Raw genomic sequence first — 17861 nt, 5'->3', positions numbered from 1 at the left:
TTCCTTAGTATAAAAAACAATTAAAATTAAAAACGAAATAGCATTTGTGGAGAATGACTTCACCGAGACTAAAACGTATGGTGCTATTTCTGGCTCAATTTTAGCGTATACGACCAATTAACAGAGAACCAGTTTAAAAATTAAAAACAACAATAAAAACTAGAGCGGAGCTATTTCTCAGTAAAATAAGTTGATATGTGTTTTTATTTTCGTATTTCTTCTTAGTAAAATCTATGCCCATTCTTAGTAACGTGTCCATATTTACGCGGATCGCTTTAAAGGGACAGGCTATTCAATTGACACTAGTTGCGGTACAAATTTCGTTCCCACAGTTCTACATTTTCCGCTATATACCTATCTTTGTTTATAGTTGGAAACGATAAGGAATTCACTGCTGTACGTGAGAAAAAAGAACAGTTACACCGGATTTCATAATTTGTTTTTATTCACTGGTTTTCAACATCTAATGTTGTTAATATTATTAAAATTTGACAGATCCGTTTTTGAACATTAACTATTTTATAATATACTTTAACTATATATTATAACAAAAATAATTAAAAAATAATTATTTTTGATTTTATTATTTAGCCTCTGAAATTTAATTCTAGTTAGGTATCTGTTTGTATTTTTTTTATTAGTCAGTTCTCTATTAGTTTAAAACCTCTAGTTGTCTATTTTTACTTTTTACTAGAAAATAACTGTAAAAAAGAGAAGTAGGTATTTAAAGTAGTGTACGTTTTTCTAGAATTATTATCAGTGATGCATACTAGGGTGCACCAAAGAAAAATGTTTTTCTTTTTTAGTTACCGTGAAAATATTGTTCAGGATGATCAAAGAAATTCTGCTAAAGTTTGAGCTTTTAATATTAATATCGATTAATATTAAGTGGTGCCTCATTGTGATTTTCTATTTCCCATTTAAATAGCACGCAGAAACACATTCTTTTTCTTTGGAATTTTATTGCGTTCTAACAAATCAGCGTTTTGTAAAAATCAACATATATTTTTGTAGGAAATTGAGCGGTCTTCAAAAAATGTCTGATATGAATTTTCATTTAATCCACTTATTTGAAAGTTATTGAAAGTTAAAATTCAACTTCAAATCGTATAATATGATAATTCCACAATTTTTTTATTCACGAAATGGCTCTAAAACATAAAATATGATATTTTATGTATTTGAGCCATTATTTCGTGAGAAAATATGATAGTTTATGTTTATGAGCCAATATTTCGTGATAAAATATAAAAAATTGTGTAAAAAATGTTATTATATACGATTTGAAGTTGAATTTTAACCTTCAATAACTTTCAAACGAGTCGATTAAATGAAAATTCATATCAGACCTTTTTTGAAGGCTGTTTAATTTCCTACAAGAATATGTATTGATTTTTAAACGCTTATTTATTAGAACGCAATAAAATAATTTGTTTTCCCATGTTATTTAAATGAGAAATAGAAAATTACGATGAGGCACCTCTTAATATTAATATTTTTTTTGTGCACCATAATGCATACTAATATGATTAATATTAGTATTTTTGCATATAAAAAAATCACTTGATTTAAATCACAATTTAAATCATGTTTTAAATCATGCCAACTGCCAACCCTGGTTAAGACACATGATCTTTTTTAAGAGATGTGCCTTTTTGTTGCAGGAGTTTTTAAAGAAGGAATTCAGTGCCGAGAACATCTACTTCTGGACGGCTTGCGAGCGCTACCGCCGTCTAAAATCGCACCAGGAAAGAATAGCAGAGGCCGAGCGCATTTTCCGGCAGCACCTAGGCACAGGAGCTCCCGAAGCTGTCAACGTGGACGCCCAAGGCCGCCAAACTGCCGAACAAGGGCTCGTTGAGGGTAGGCCGGACTTGTTTGACATCGCCCAGAAGCAGATTTTCAATTTGATGAAATTTGACAGCTACCCGAGGTTCTTGAAGTGTCAGCTTTATAAACAGTGTCTGGCTGGACAAGGCTACACACCTAAATTCGACATAAGGTACTGGTTCATTTATTTAAAACATGAAATATATACGATGTGTCTTAATTTATAGACTGTCCATCCAAAATCCAGTTTATGCCATCTCTAACACACCTTCAAAACTCAAAAAATCTCTGAGCAACGCCGAAGATAGGCGTGGAAAATCGCTCTTACCATGGAACCGAAAAAACTCCAACCAAAGATCGAAATCTCGGGACAGAAATAATGAGCTGGCATCAGTGCAGAAGAGTTGGGATGGAGTTTTATCTGTGCCATCTAACGAGGACAGTAAGAGGTTTTTAAGCGCCGAAATCCATTCGAGTCATTCGTCGCTTACTTCGTTGGATTTGGCATCCAATCAGGTACTAACATATTATAACAATATTTTTTGAAATGGTATAACATCGTTGATTGAAGAAACAAAAAGATGCGCAACCTTATGGGCGATTTCGTGGCACAAAACCTGTCCGAGATGTAGCTCGCGATGCCGTCACCGCTAGACAACCTGTCCGCGATTTAGTTTAGCTCTGCGCCGCTGCGCGCTGATAGTCGTTTAAAGTGCAGCGGGTGAAGAATACTGTACCGTAGTTCTGCTTTCAGTCGACAGAGTGGGTGGTTGGCGGAGACAGTGTTGCCAGAACTACGGATTAATGCGCAGATTACGGATTTTGGGTACAGTACGTTAATAATATGGATTTTCTATCATTAAATAATTTAATATAATATTATATGATTAAATAAAAAACGGCGTCAGATTTGGCTTGGAAATGAAAATCGCTGATATTTCATATGTAAAATATTATGGTAAATGTCAATAGTTCGTCATTTTCAATTCCTAGCCAACTAAACGACTTTTTTCGATCATGATGATTGTAGAATGTTTAGGAGGGGAATTAATCACCGCGACCTTACAGATCTATTGTGTGTTCCCCTTTCTTGAGTTAGTAACGAGTTACAACTCATGATACAGTATCAGGGCTTTAACAAAAGCCTGTATCTGAGACGGCTCCACCGAGGCCAGCTCTTCATCCTCGACATCAGCCGTACCAAAGTTCATGGCACGAATTTTTTCGATCATACGAAATATTCAGTACCTATAAAAGAATTTTTATTTTTGTTGTTTATTCTATGTTTAGCATGAATACATTTTCAATACATAAACGTTTTTTATCCAAAGATATTTTCGTCAAACATATTACAAATTTACACATTTTAATATGGCAACACTGTTGCTTTCAGTTTCACACCGTCTTCGATATGCCTTCGCTAGCCGAATTAGAAAAAATGAGTGTTATATGCGTTGGGCGCAGAACGTGTAGAAGCTTCACCTTACAGTCCTTGTCACGAATTTGCCCATTAGGTTGGGTATCTTCCTAATTCTATCAATCAATGATAAAATATTTTTCCTAGGACCTTTTCAAGGCTGATTCATCCAGTGATTCACGGACATTGCTGTGCAGAGTACTTTTGAGCAATGGCAGTACTACAGTGGTTCAGATCAAGGAGAACGAAACTATTTCGCAACTAGTCAGCAGATTATTGGAAAAAAGAGGCCTTAGTTATTCTTCTTTTGAGGTTTTGACCAATAAGCATCCAAAGGTAATTACTATTAAACAGGATAATGAATGATGGAGCATATCCATTACACTTACCTGCATTTCTAATATAATTGGTGTCTTATTCTTTTAGCCTTTGGATATTGCAGAAAATTCAACTCAGCTAGCAGGTTGTGAAGTCACGGTGGAACAAAGGGTCGTGTTTAAGTTAGATTTGCCTAACAAGAAAATAATATCTGTCAAATCGAAATACACGAAGAATATAGTCGACGTGTTGAGACCGATTTTGCACAAGTACAAATTCAGCTTGGAAGATGTCACTGTCAGTAAAGCTGGCTATCCTGTTGATATCAATTTGTCAGTTACTACGATAGACAACGCCAGATTGAACATTCAATTGAAAGGTACGTAATAATAACTTATTACTCATTCATTACAAACCTTTGTAATGTAAATTACTATAAAATTCTTATTTTTTGACAGATGGTTGTGAGGGGAGCGCTAATCAGTCCGTGAAAACTAACAACATGAAAATCAGCAAGTTAGACGAGATTACCAATAAAGTATTCGAAGGCATCCTGCAAGAAAAATCTGATGAGGGTGTCTTTAAACCGCCGAGATCAGATAGGGGTTCAGTAAAAAGCGAAGATTGGGGCTCTGAACATTCCTCTGGGCTCTTTGGGAAGTTTTTAAGAAGAGATTCTGCTGTTCACGAAAAGAAAAAGAAGCCTGTAGCCTCCAGTAGGGTGAAAACGACAGAAATCGAAGACACGAGTGGAGAGGGTTGTCAAAAGAAGCCTTTAATAGCTAAATTGAAAGCTGGTGCTAACAAGTTGCATGTAGGAGCTAGTAGTGAAAGTGACGGTAAGTTTTTTCCCCAAGAAATGTGGAACTGCTGGGCTGCGTTCAGGTATTAAGAACAACAATCTGGGCGTGATAGAACAACTTTATTGTTTGTTTTTGTTCCACTATTCCACTATATTAAGAATATTCTTTATTTTAGGGAGTGTATCTACCCTGAATATCTGAACGCAGCCGAGAGGTGTACTCAGAAAATAGGGTTAAGGTTAAGGGCAACGGTGAAACCTGAGGAATTCCAACATTGAGATTCAGCCCTGAGGAATCCCAATGTTGGGATCAGGGCAGCGATAATATAAGCTATCATTCTAGCACACACCAACGCCTTCACGTTCACCGCCGTACCTATACAGGGTGGTTCGAACCGTATTCTAGAAACTTCGGCAGCATATTCTGCAGATAAAAATATGTACAAAATTTCGTATAAATGTATGTCCCAAAATACTTCGTTTGGAAGAGATTCGTTCCGTTTTTCGTTAGAAGTTTCATTTTTATTTCGATTTTTTTCAAATAATTAACGTCACTATTTGGATGAAAATTGTTGTTTGGGAGTTTTTTCACACGAGAAATTAAATTTTCATGTCAATATGACTCCTATTTGTAGAGGGCGCCACCTACATATTTTTTTACTGGTTTGAAGACTAATAACTTTTCGTCCGTACCTGTACAAAACTATTGAGTAAAAGAATATACATATACGACGTTTTTTACGTAAAAAAAGTCTCTTGGTAAAAATCGCTACGAGTGATGGTTCTCGAGATATTTGGAATCTAAATTATCAATACCTGTCATCATTGACATAAATTATTAAACATGTTGACTAAATAGTTATTAGACTGAAATCACAAATTTGAAATGTTTTTGTACCAAAAGTTCAACAGAAACTGTTTTATAATGTTTTCGAAGAAAAATTTATGATTAATTTAAAAAAATTAAAAAAGTTCCCAAATTTATCATTTCAGTCAAATAGGTAACTATCTACTCAACGTGTTTATTTTTTGTCAATAATGACATGTACTGACTATTTCCATTCTAAATATATTGAGAACGGTTACTCGTAGCAATTTTAACCAAGAGACCTTTTTTACGTAAAAAACGTCGTAAATGTATATTCCTTGATTCAGTAGTTTTATACAGGTACAGACGAAAAGTTATTAGTCCTCAAACTAAAAACGGCGTTAGCGATGGCTACGAAATGCCCATCCCTATCATTTTATATCTAAAATTTAGTGTTGAAACGATTCCGATTCGCTCCATCGCTCGGCTAGTGAGCTTTGCTCGATGCCGCTCGAGCGATGCCAATGTGAACATGTCCTTATTCTTACCCAACACATTCTCAAAACACTTCTTTATTTCTCTATAATGTCTCTCTAGCTTAGTGGTTATTGAGCATTTTTAAACCTACATTTTGCTATAAAATACAATATGATCGAAAAAAACGGCGTTAGCGATGGCTAGGAAATGCCCATCCCTATCATTTTATATCTAAAATTTAGTGTTGAATCGATTCCGATTCCGATTAACCACCGATTATTAGATTTTTCCGATAATCGTAACCGCCGATTTTTATACGATTATTGATACGATTATTGTAATATGAAAAGTTTTAAAACCACTGGTAATTCCCCGGTAACTCCGCCATGCGCTAGGACACCTCGACGCGAGGAATGCGAAAATATCGATTATTATGACTGTGTTACGGCGGCGGCGCGGGCGTACAGCTGTATAGGCAAAAACGATTGTCTGTGGTTTTAGTTTTAAATCATATATCAAGGGTTTCACCGCGCAAACATAGGTATTATGGAGTTGTTTTATTTTGCAATAGCTTTTCTTCAAGTACTGGTCTGAAAACTCTTTGTATCCATACCTTAAGAAGTTGGCACAGAAATATTTGTCATTCCAACCATCCTCTGTCCAGTCAGAAAGATTGTTTTCTACAGCAGGAAACATTCAAACTCCGAGAAAAAATCGATTGGGTTCTGAAAACTTAAAAATGTTATGTTTTCTTAATAAGAATTTAATATCTTCTAATTTTCAATATTAAATTATATTATGTTATACCAAAAATAGGCCTGGTACTTAATTTTGCTTGTTTATCTTAGATTTTAAATGTGTTTGTTCTGAACCTATATTTTATTTTCAGTTTGTATCTATTTTCGTTAGTTTCTTTTATAAATTATATGAAATGTACATTTCTTCGTTTTTTACTTGATAATCGTAATCGTACGATTATTTCGGTTTTAATCGTAATCGCAATCGTAATCGTTTAACAGTAATCGTTTCAACAATACTAAAATTATATGGGACAGTGGCGGCTCGTCAGGGTAGGCAAGGTAGGCGGCGCCTACCCTAAGATTTTGGCAGAATTTAAGCGATTTATTACATTACATTATTTACTATTAATGTTGCCCATATATAAAAATAATGTTAATACACGGAAGTGTGTTTTAATAATAAATATTATTTTAATATTTGTGGTCTTGTATATTAACATATTCACTACCGCTGGCGTACGCTGACTGCCGCTGCCGCTGCGAGAAAACAAAATAATTTTGACCGTTGGAGTGCCTTTGTTCGGCGATTTCTACATCGCCTACTATCAGAGTCGATGCACGACGTACGGCAGTCTTCTGTCTCTAACTCATCATGCGGTAGCGACGCGACGTAAGTCGGAGTTGTATCATATTAAGGCGGGGCTTAGGCGAAATCTCCGGTCGCTTTCGCATTTCCAAGTTTAACGCATTTAATAGTGATTTAACAAACAAAAAATGTTATTGACCAACATAAATTAATGAAAAAATTGTAGGTATTAATAATAGATATGATAATTTCGAGCATAAAATAATTTAAGGAGAATAATCCTGGAAATATATTTCCAGAGGCTTTCAAATTGTTTGTTTTGTTTGTTACTACACCATTTACAAGTACTTGGGTTGAGAGACATTTTTCATATTTGAAATGCATTAAAATTTATAGTAGAGATGCCATGAAAAATAAACGTTTATAGCCACTTGGCCTTACTTTCAATCTAAACAGATCTTTTCACAGCTCTTCAACAATCTGATGATTTTACTGATATAATAATAAATAACTTTTCTTTATTAAGAGACCGACTTCTCAATTTAATATATAAAACATAATTATTCTGTTTGCGTAAATAAATAAAAATAAAATAAAATTCTATGATGTACTCCATAAAAAAATAATAGATAAAATAGATTAATAAAAACTATACTTGTACCTTATGTCATTCATTATGTTATTACGTTGAATGCTGTTATTTTTGCTTTAGTTTTGTCCTAAATATTTTTTAGCTATGTTTTAGACCCAGAGATAACATATATTTATAAACTGGGCTAGGGTATTATGTAAATTAGGGAGGGGGGGAGGGGGCAAATAGACGCAACTAAAATTTTGTCGCCTACCTCACACGGGTCACGAGCCGCCACTGATATGCGAATGTCATCCATCCTCATTTCCAAACCAACACGCCGTTTTTTTTTTCGATCATGCGGTATTTTTTGCACTTTTTGATATAGCAAAATTAACTATATCTTAATTTTCTATTCCAGAATTAGTGGAGGGTCTTACTAGAGCCCAAAGACGTCTAGAGGACCAACGAGGTACTGAAATCAACTTTGAACTACCTGATTTTCTAAAAGACAAAGAAGATGACCGAACTAACTCCTCAAATCCAGGTCCTCAAGACCCTCAAACAAAAGCAAACCATGCCAGGAATCCAAAACAAAATGACCAGAGCCATAATTATGAAAACCAAAACGTAAAAATTCCAGCAAAAACCAGTCCAGTGAAAAGGCAAAGTCCAGTGAAAAGTGCAAAGGTCGAAGGAGATAGTGGAGCCCCTAAATCCGACCCGCCACCACTACCGCCTAAACCCAAAATAGTACCTATTAAGCCTCCGAATTGGGGCCAAAGTGGCTTTTATAAAGCCAAAGATGTACCTTTAGGGAAACATTCAGAAATGTTTCTCGAACAACCTTCAAGCAGCTTTGTGTAAATGAGTTTTTGTGATAAGTTTATTGTGTGCAAATATTTATTTATATGGGTTTTGTATTTTTGACTAACAGAGTATTATGAAAATGTATTAATAATAAAAGTTTTACTTCTATTGATTTTTTTGATTTTTTTTATACTTTATTTTCTAGACTAAAAGATAATGTTTATATTTATTCTGACACAGTATTTTTTTCCTTCGGTCGTTCATTATCATGAGGAATAACACTGGTATCTACGCTAACTTCAATTTGTTTTCTGAAAGTTGTTTTAGAAGGTTCTTTAGGTGGTGCCCATGTTGGAATTATTTTAGCATGTACTCTCCATAAGCCATACTCATTAGACATGTGCTTTTCAAATACCACATATTCCAAAACATCTTTTGCCAAAATCTCACTTCCATGCATCAATCTACCAAACCGATCATATATTGCTAGCACCTAAAAGTTTTAATATACACAGTAACATATAATACCTATTATTTAGCAGGATACTTATTTACTTACTTGTTGTGTATGAAACCTTACAGTAACTTGTGCAAAGATATTTTCTTTTGTTACAACATCCGTATGCCTGGCATGTACAATTCTTGGCAGTTCAATATCTTTAATATATTTCCATCGAATAGATTTGTTCTGAATATTATGTATAACTTCAGGATAAGCTCTTTCTGTGACATATTGAATTAAACCATCTTTATCTCCAGCAGCCATAGCCTCGTGCATTTTCAAGTAAATATCTGTAGCATGTTTACAAAACTCCTTAGTCTCAAAATCTTCATCAAATTGTTTTATTTTTCTTATAGACAACATAGTTTTAGTTTTTTTTTCAAGAAATTGTAAACTTTGCTTAGCACCCTAGAAAAAATATCACTCATTCACATGTCATAATATTGTATTAAAAATTAACTTACTTGCGTTGAAACTGGTGATACTTTACCATCACCTTCTGGGGGAATATACCCCTCAAAAACAGCCCCAGTAGAACTAATATAATACTCGGTTTCCATCCATGGTCTAGCAGGCAATATCCCGTGTTCTTTCATCCTTGATCTCAATTCCTCCTCCGACAGATCATCAGGATTTTCCCTAAAATTGGGTACATCGACTTTGAAGATTTTAACTCGTCTCAACGTCTTCCATTTCGGGTTGACATGCTTAGTTCTACGGTGTCTTACGATTTGAGCATTTACATTTATCAGAAGAGGTGATAGAAGGCCTACATTATTTTTCTCCTAAAATAAAACTTATAATATTGTACAAGGACAATACGGTATATGGATTAGTTACCTGAAAAATTTGTTTGTTTAAATTAGTTACTATCCTGCGTAAGGCCATAAATACTCAATTTATTAATAAATTAAATGGAATTTAAAATATAACCTCATATTTTAACATGCCTATAATATAATTACCATTTGGTGTATGTCTGGTTGCGCATTTGCATAGAAAAAATTTAGAAGGAACAAACTATAGGTGCCATGAGTATGGAAAAAAACTTCGAAAAATCCTAATTGCTTAAAAACAGATTGGCATATTTGTTACTGTGCCATTTTATATTATAGATTATAGCAGAAATTATGGCATCCTGATTACGATGGGCTTAAAAATTAGCTTCCCTAATTCTGGTATTATATTCAAAAGGTATAACAATAAACAAGCGTTTATCTGGTACACAGATATGATATAATCTGAATCTGGTTTAATTAAATAATAACAATTACTTTTATATTCACTAGAAAAAGAACTTTATACATTTTGAATTAGGATTAATTTCTCCAAGGTCTAAAAGTATTAAATATTTATTCAAATATTTACAACATTGCGTAATAGAATCCGTAATTAAAATTTGTTAATACTGTATTTTAATTATTTAAAAATAATATAATTAAAAAATATATTTATATATTATGAGAAAAACTCGTTAGTTTTGTACAATGCGAAGTCTTGTTTATCTAAAGCTAATTTAGCTTCTTTGATATCGTCGTCGATGGCTTTAACGAGCTCCTCTAATGATGAAAAATTCTTTTCTGGTCGTAAATATTGTAGAATAACTACCCTCAGTTCTTTTCCATAGAAGTCCGATTCAAATTTGTGTAAGATATGAGTTTCCATTGATTTTTTTGTGTTATTGTAGAAGGGGTTCCATCCCACACTCATCACCATTTTGTGGACTTCGCCTTTGTCTACTTGAGCGAACCCAAAATAAACCCCTGTATTTAAATCCTCGGGTAGTTTATGAATGACATCTTCAGGAAAATTTGCTGTAGGACATCCCAAATCCTTTGAACCTCTGCCAAACCCTTTTACAACTTCACCTTTGATAAAATAAGGTAGGTTTAGGTGACGGCCTGGCATCTTTACTACGCCTTTGGTCAAACGAGGCGCAAGCGTGCTGGTTGGTAGAATAAGTCGAATTGACCTCTGTTTTTTTTGGCTCCTGTAATATAACAAAACAAAATCGACTTTGCATTTTAGCGTTTTGTGCCGGTGTATTGAAATCACCTACCTAATCGATCGAGATGCTGAAAGTGGAAGATGATAAAGTAAGTGGAATTATATCTGTACGAATACGTAGTCGTGTTAAAAGGTTATCAGCGGAATTAACTATTTAAAATAACACTCGAAATTTGGACGTCCTATAAACGACCTTTACACCGCAGGCGATAACAGTTAACTACATTTCTGTTACAGCTCGTAAATTATAAAAAGGTAAAAGACGATGATCTTGCAATAACTATGTATATAATTTCATGCAATCAAAGTAATAGAGAGACTTTGTCAATAATTGTTTTCGTTGCTTATCAAGATCAGTATTTTTTTCCCGAGACAATTTAGTTATTGCCGAGTTATTAGTAGGTATAATCCTTGTCTGTATATAAGGGTATAAATTCAGGTATAATTATTTGAATATTTGACTTTTTTGAGTAGGTACATATATCATTTTTGTCTGGGTGTAATAACTGCATTTTGTAAAGATCTTTTTGTCCTCCTACTGAAAAAAACTCAGTTTTTGTTTACACTTATCAGTGAAATGCATTTTTTTAATAAAAAAAACATATTGTTTAACAATAGGTGAGTCTGCGCTGATCGTCCCTTTTGTGCCGTTTCACATGGAGCAGACCGTCCGCGCGGACCGTCCGTTGTTTGAACAAGTACCATGAGTTTATATGAGTATTTTCACATAGGCGCGGATGATCCGTCCGAATGATTTCGTCCGAGATCATCCGCGCCCATGTGATGAAAATATTCATATAAACTTATGATATTTGTTCAGCCAACGGATGGGTTTACAGGTGAAAGTACTCCGTCGGACTTTAAAAATACACACGACAGTCTGCGCGGACGGTCCGCTCCATGTGAAACAGCATTTATCGTTTGTAGAAGATATTTTATTTATTTAAGTAAATACATCCTGAAATATCATGGTGAAAGATATTTCAGCACGATATGGCGATCATTGTTTTCTAATAATATCTAGGTATAGGCTTGGTGCATTTCAGTTGATTTCAACAAATTCCGACCGCAGCGCTTCAGTGTAAAAAATCTGAAATTATCAATACATAGTCCACGCCACCGCGCCGGCTGCGCCGTCATGTTGATCGCATTGAAATAATATTGAAATCGTGGTTTTGTCATAATATTTAAGTATTTTGTTTCTTTGCTAGTGCAGTTATTGAAACTATAAAACACTCTGGTACGAGGTTTGTGTGATGTAACGCTGTTTCGGTAGTAAAAAATAAGCGAAAAAGGATTCGAACAAGGCGTCGCGTCGTGTCGTGTTGTGACAATTTCTAAAATAAAATTACCGAAAAAATGTTAACACGTAAAGGAGAGCATAATTAAGGCGTTGTTGGGTGCAATAACAATAACATGCAATAACTCAACTTTCCCGGATATTCAAGTCTCCCGAAACAACATTTTATAGCTTCGAAAATGAATTGAAGCAGTTCGACGAAACAAGTGAGTAAACAAAGCAATTGCAATATTAATGGTATATTTTTTTAATCAACTAGAGATTAAATATTAAATGTTTTATGAACATCTTCTAAAATTATAATTATGTACCTTACCTAATTTCGTTATAGCCGAAATAGCTCCAATTATGCCTCACTAGCAAAACCGGTGATTAAAACTATGCTCGCTACCGTAGTTGAACTAATCTAAAAAGCTTTTTTTAACTGGAATAGTAAATTATAATACAAGTTAGACCTTCTGAAGATATCAAAATATTTACTTTTTTATTTTTATTTTTAGAATTTTCACAAATTATACTTCCTAACATTTTTAGAATAATTAAATAATAAAATTTTCGTATACCTACTCCCTATTTAAACCTGTGTATTTGTATTGTTGCGGGCCGGTGTGGACTCGACCTAACCTCACAATATGGCCCGCCCTCGGATGACCTTAACATCGCATAGACACCGCAATGATTCATTCGTTCGAGAAGAATCGAGACCCACTAGAATGGACTAGTACATACGAGAACATTCGAAAACCTTCTCTATGCGCCTAACGATCTTTGGACTATTCTAGATTTCTTTTACCTGTCGGTATAAAAGCCGGCGGCAGTGGCCTAGAGAGGGCAGTTATAAATATACCAGTGCAGTTGACGCGCCAAAATTCAAAAATAAATCGTTTGTAAATAGTTCTATAAGTCTTTTATCGTTATTGTTATTGTTAATTAGTGTTAAATAAATAGTGTTTAAATAAATTGTGACTTTCTATCCACACGGAACCGACGAAAAACGTAACAATTGGTGTCAAGTGTGGCGTGTGTGATAGACAAGAAAAATAAAAAGACTGACCATGGCTCTGAAAAAATTGTTGAAAGACTTGAAAGTGTCCGAACTGAAATGTATATTGGAAGAGAGAGAGTGCGAGACAGATGGAAAGAAAAGCATTTTGCAAGCCAGACTGAGAGACGTTTTGATTGAGGAAGGTGAGGATCCTGACACATTTTGCTTTGAGTTGGAAGGTGACCTTGACTCGTGCCTACAAAAATTAGAAAATAGAATGACAGAGAATTCTCAAAAATTAGACGACAGCTTGAACAATTTGAATAGTAAAATAATTGACTTGGAATTTAATTTAGAAGAGAAAATCAGTGATAAAATTATGGAATATTCCCAGGATTTAATCAATACATTAGAAGATAAGATCATCGAAAATTCTAAAGATATACAGGCCAGCTTTAATAATAAAATAGTAATTTTGGAAGAAAGTTTTAACAATAAAATAACAGAGATTGAGGAAGATGTAAATAGAAAAATCGAAATTTTAAAACAAGAAATAGCAAAGGCAAATTCACCAAAATGTCAAGAAACATCGGAGGGACCGAAACTAGTCGAAAATAGGTATGCCTCAAAATCAGTTATAAAACCTCCACAGTTTGACGGAAAAACCGCTTGGGCCAATTATTTTTGCCAGTTTGAGGCCGCTGCGAGAGCGAACGGATGGACAATCGCTGAAAAAAGGCTACCGCTTTGACTGTCGCACTGCGAGGGAGATGCGACTGATATCCTGCAGACACTGTCACCATCGGAACAGGGAGATTATCAGCAATTGGTACGACATTTAGAAATGAGGTACGGCCAAGCTCATTTGGGAACATGTCTATCATTCCCAGCTAAAAAATCGCATTCAAAAGTCAAATGAGTCTCTGCAGGAGTTTGAAGCCGACGTAGCCCGCCTCGTTCGCCTTGCGTACCCTGCTACGCCCGAGAATGTAATGGAGCGGTTGGCAGTACAGGCATTCTCCGACGGCTTACGTGACAACGAGACAAGACAAGCACTTCTCCTAACCCACCCAACGCACTTGGTGGATGCTTTAGCACGTGCCCTAGAATTTGAGGCCGCGAAACAAAGTTCTCGGTCTTTAGGAAGAGTACGGGCCATCGACGAATGTTCCGACGAATCCGTGGAAGGGATTGTTCGGAAGATAATGGACCAGTATATGGGCAAGAAGGGACCGATACGTTGCTGGAACTGCGGACAGGTAGGACACGTGCGAAGCCGTTGTAAGGAGAAGAACGAAGAACCGGCTCCGTCGAGGTCGGAAAACTACTAAGGGTCGAAATAAAGGGGCACACGTCGACCTGTACCCAACATGCCCCAACGAAAACTGCTCAAGTCGCCTCGCTACAACACAAATTCAACAGCATTTTTGTGGATGGTTTTGTTGATGGAGAGTTCCGGACCATGCTGTTGGATACAGGTGCGACGAAAACTATCATCAGACCGGACATTCTTAAACATCGAAGAAGGTTAAAACAACACAATGGCGACTACGTACTGCTACGGGGGGCTCCGCTGCTGTCCATGGAGAAGTAAATCTTAATTTTGTTATTGGGAGCACCAGTTTTGAACATCCAGTGTTAGTAGCAGATATCGAAGATGAACTTATTCTCGGAATGAACATCATGACCACTAAAGGTTTTGACCTAAACTTCAAAGAGGGAATTTTGAAAATAAATGAGGAATAAGTGGTTCTACATCGAAAATGTGAGGAGACGCTTCGCGTGGTAGTAGCAGAAGATGTTTCGATCCCTGAGCGCTGTGAGGTATTTTTGGATGGTTGCCTGGAAGGTAAAATGAATAATGGGAGTATTATTCTGTTGGAGCCAAGGAACCATGACAGCGAAATAGGACGAGGGATCGCTGTTGGAAAAGCCCTGCTACGAGCGAAGAAAACTGTACCGGTGAGAGTAATGAATACGAATTATTATTCTGTATCCTTGAAGAAGGGAACCCTGTTAGGGTACTGTTGTTCGGTCTCCTCAGTCATTCGAAGCGTGGAAGCCTCCAAAGTTTCGACTTCAAAAATTCCGGACAAAATGGTGAAGGAGTTAGTAAACGTTAAGGGATTATCTCCCGAAAATAGTAGAAAATTGGGAAACCTGATAATCAAGTATCAAGATGTGTTTGATAAAGGAGAAGCAGGACACAGAGGTCGTACCAATTTAGTACAACATAAAATTGATACCGGAGATGCACGACCAATCAAACAAAATCCGAGAAGACTTCCGCTCGCCAAACGTGAAGAAGCTGATAAAATCCTTCGAGAAATGAAAGAAGAGGGTGTCATCGAACCATCTAACAGCCCGTGGACATCGCCGGTAGTACTAGTAAAGAAGAAAGACGGTACCACCAGATTCTGTGTTGATTATCGGCAGCTCAATAATGGTACCAAGAAGGATAGCTATCCCCTGCCGAGGATAGACGATACTCTAGACACACTGGCGGGGTCAACGATATTCTCTACGTTAGATCTGAAGAGTGGATATTGGCAAGTCGACATGGCGCCGAAAGACAGAGAGAAGACAGCGTTCTCGGTGGGCTCCGGACTGTGGCAATTTACCGTCATGCCTTTTGGATTGTGCAACGCGCCAGCTACCTTTGAGAGACTAATGGAGTCTGTGTTAAAGGGACTATCCTGGACTACCTGTTTAGTGTACCTGGATGACATCATAGTGGTTGGGAAATCCTTTGACCATCATCTGAAGAATTTGGAAGAAGTTTTCAAGCGACTAGGGAGTTCTGGTTTGAAACTTAGCCCCAAGAAATGTCATCTGTGTCAAGAAAAGGTACACTACTTGGGCCATGTAGTCTCCTCCCAAGGAGTTGCGGTAGATCCACAGATGACCAAGACAGTGGAAGAGTGGCCGATACCTAAAGATAAACATGAACTACGAAGCTTTTTGGGACTATGCACATACTATCGACGCTATATACAGGGTTTCGCCACCATCGCAAAACCATTGACCAGACTTACCGAAGGCGAGAGGCGTTCCTCTTGGGACTCAGATTCTGACGAGGCATTCCGAAAATTGAAGAAGGCCCTGACTAGTGCGCCCATACTTAGCTACCCTCATGGCAACGGAAACTTTATATTGGATACCGACGCTAGCAATGTTGCATTAGGCGCTGTTCTGTCTCAGATCCAGGATGGTCAAGAAAAAGTCATTGGTTATTTTAGTAAGACCTTGTCAAAACCGGAAAGGAACTACTGTGTAACCAGACGAGAATTACTAGCAGTAGTTAAAGCAGTGGAACACTTCTACAAGTATCTCTATGGAAGAAAGTTCTTGTTAAGAACAGACCATGCTGCTTTGAAATGGCTGTTGCAGTTTAAGAATCCTGAAGGGCAGGTAGCTAGATGGATTGAACGATTACAAGAATTTGACTTCGACACAGAACATCGAGCTGGGGCAATCCATCGAAATGCCGACGCACTTTCCAGAAGACCTTGCGCTAAGGACTGTAAGCATTGTTCCCGAGCAGAAGAGAAAGAAGTGAAACTCCTAAGAACAACTGTGGTTAATGATAGTTGGCAACCCGAAGATCTTGCAAATGACCAAACCAGTGACCCAGAATTAGGTTTAGTAATTAACTGGAAAAACACAGGCCAAAGACCAACGTGGGAAGAAGTTTGCAGATATTCGCCGAACGTAAAGTCGTACTGGGCCCAGTGGAATTCCTTGGTAATAGATAACGGACTACTTCGCCGTGTGATCGAGAGACCGGAGGGACAAGAAGAGAAGGCAGATCGTCATTCCAAAGAAGAGGGTCCCAGAAGTCTTGGAGGAAGTTCACAATGGAACCAGCGGAGACATCTTGGTGTTACCAAGACACTTGGCAAGCTGCGTGAACGGTTCTACTGGGTGAACTGCAAAGAAGATGTGAGGGCCTGGTGTAAGAAATGTGACATTTGCGCAGCCATTAATGGGCCACAAAAGCGTGGTAAAGCCCCTATGCGCCAGTACAATGTTGGTAGTCCCTTCGAACGAATAGCGATCGACGTGGCTGGTCCTTTCCCGGAGACGAACGATGGCAACAAATACATTGTGGTAGTAATGGATTACTTCAGCAAATGGGTCGAGGCCTACGCGTTGCCAAATCAAGAAGCGTCCACGATTGCTGATGCCCTTGTTAAAGAATGGATCTGCAGGTTTGGTGTTCCCATGGAGCTTCATTCAGATCAGGGAAGAAACTTTGAGTCCAATCTGTTCCAAGGCGTCTGTGAAGTCCTGAACATCCGCAAGACCAGGACGACTGCTCTACATCCACAATCCGATGGGATGGTTGAACGCATGAACAGAACTATCAACCGTTATCTGGCCAAAGTAGTCTCTGACCACCAAAGAGACTGGGACAAATTTCTTCACCTGTTCCTGTTGGCCTACCGTTCATCCGTCCAAGAATCTACAGGGCAAACTCCAGCCAGCATCGTTATGGGACGGGAAGTGCGCCTACCCTGTGATCTGAAATTTGGTTGCCGACCGGGAGAAGAAGTCGCCGGAGAAGATTATGTCCACACACTACGTCAAAGGATGGACGACATTCATCAGAGAGTCCGCCTAAATATTCAAAGTGCTAGTGACCGAATGAAGGAACACTACGACATTCAAGCTGAGCATGGAGGATACCAACCAGGGAAGTTGGTGT

General features: G+C 37.1%; 4 protein-coding genes across 4 annotated transcripts in view; 2 read left to right on the top strand and 2 right to left on the bottom strand.

The window, feature by feature from the left end:
• LOC115889285 (regulator of G-protein signaling loco) overlaps positions 1-8527 on the top strand; it is a 48024-nt gene extending 39497 nt beyond the window's left edge. Inside the window, exons 3-8 of the mRNA XM_030909231.1 lie at positions 1665-2002; positions 2058-2346; positions 3395-3583; positions 3674-3944; positions 4024-4404; positions 7971-8527. Of these exons, the coding sequence (XP_030765091.1) occupies positions 1665-2002; positions 2058-2346; positions 3395-3583; positions 3674-3944; positions 4024-4404; positions 7971-8416 (1914 nt within the window). The 3' untranslated portion in view covers positions 8417-8527. The remainder of the gene's footprint in view (positions 1-1664; positions 2003-2057; positions 2347-3394; positions 3584-3673; positions 3945-4023; positions 4405-7970) is intronic.
• On the bottom strand, positions 8523-9900 carry LOC115889288 (probable 39S ribosomal protein L45, mitochondrial). Its single transcript, XM_030909235.1, has 4 exons — positions 9702-9900; positions 9326-9646; positions 8919-9269; positions 8523-8852 (listed from the first exon to the last, which is right to left on the bottom strand). The coding sequence occupies exons 1-4, from the start codon at positions 9747-9749 to the stop codon at positions 8586-8588; spliced, it is 987 nt and encodes a 328-aa protein (XP_030765095.1). The 5' UTR covers positions 9750-9900; the 3' UTR covers positions 8523-8585.
• Positions 9701-10808, bottom strand: LOC115889289 (riboflavin kinase). The gene has a single exon (XM_030909237.1). The coding sequence runs from the start codon at positions 10767-10769 to the stop codon at positions 10320-10322; it is 450 nt and encodes a 149-aa protein (XP_030765097.1). The 5' UTR covers positions 10770-10808; the 3' UTR covers positions 9701-10319.
• The window catches only part of LOC115889286 (UTP--glucose-1-phosphate uridylyltransferase), a 30444-nt gene continuing 23384 nt past the window's right edge, over positions 10802-17861 (top strand). Inside the window, exon 1 of the mRNA XM_030909233.1 lies at positions 10802-10957. Within this exon, the coding sequence (XP_030765093.1) occupies positions 10934-10957 (24 nt within the window). The 5' untranslated portion in view covers positions 10802-10933. The remainder of the gene's footprint in view (positions 10958-17861) is intronic.

This window comes from Sitophilus oryzae, unplaced genomic scaffold, assembly GCF_002938485.1.
Source record: "Sitophilus oryzae breed Bouriz unplaced genomic scaffold, Soryzae_2.0 scaffold_813_pilon_pilon, whole genome shotgun sequence".
In the NCBI taxonomy this organism is placed as follows: Eukaryota; Metazoa; Arthropoda; class Insecta; order Coleoptera; family Curculionidae; genus Sitophilus; species Sitophilus oryzae.
This window is presented reverse-complemented; position numbering and strand designations above follow the sequence as displayed.

Coding starts and splice junctions, on each gene's coding strand:
- LOC115889288 (XM_030909235.1), bottom strand. CDS start 9,749: ATGGCCTTACGCAGGATAGTAACTAATTTAAACAAACAAATTTTTCAG. Junction 9,647..9,701: donor TAAACAAACAAATTTTTCAG/GTAACTAATCCA, acceptor GTTTTATTTTAG/GAGAAAAATAATGTAGGCCT. Junction 8,853..8,918: donor TAAGGTTTCATACACAACAA/GTAAGTAAATAA, acceptor TAAAACTTTTAG/GTGCTAGCAATATATGATCG.
- LOC115889289 (XM_030909237.1), bottom strand. CDS start 10,769: ATGCCAGGCCGTCACCTAAACCTACCTTATTTTATCAAAGGTGAAGTT.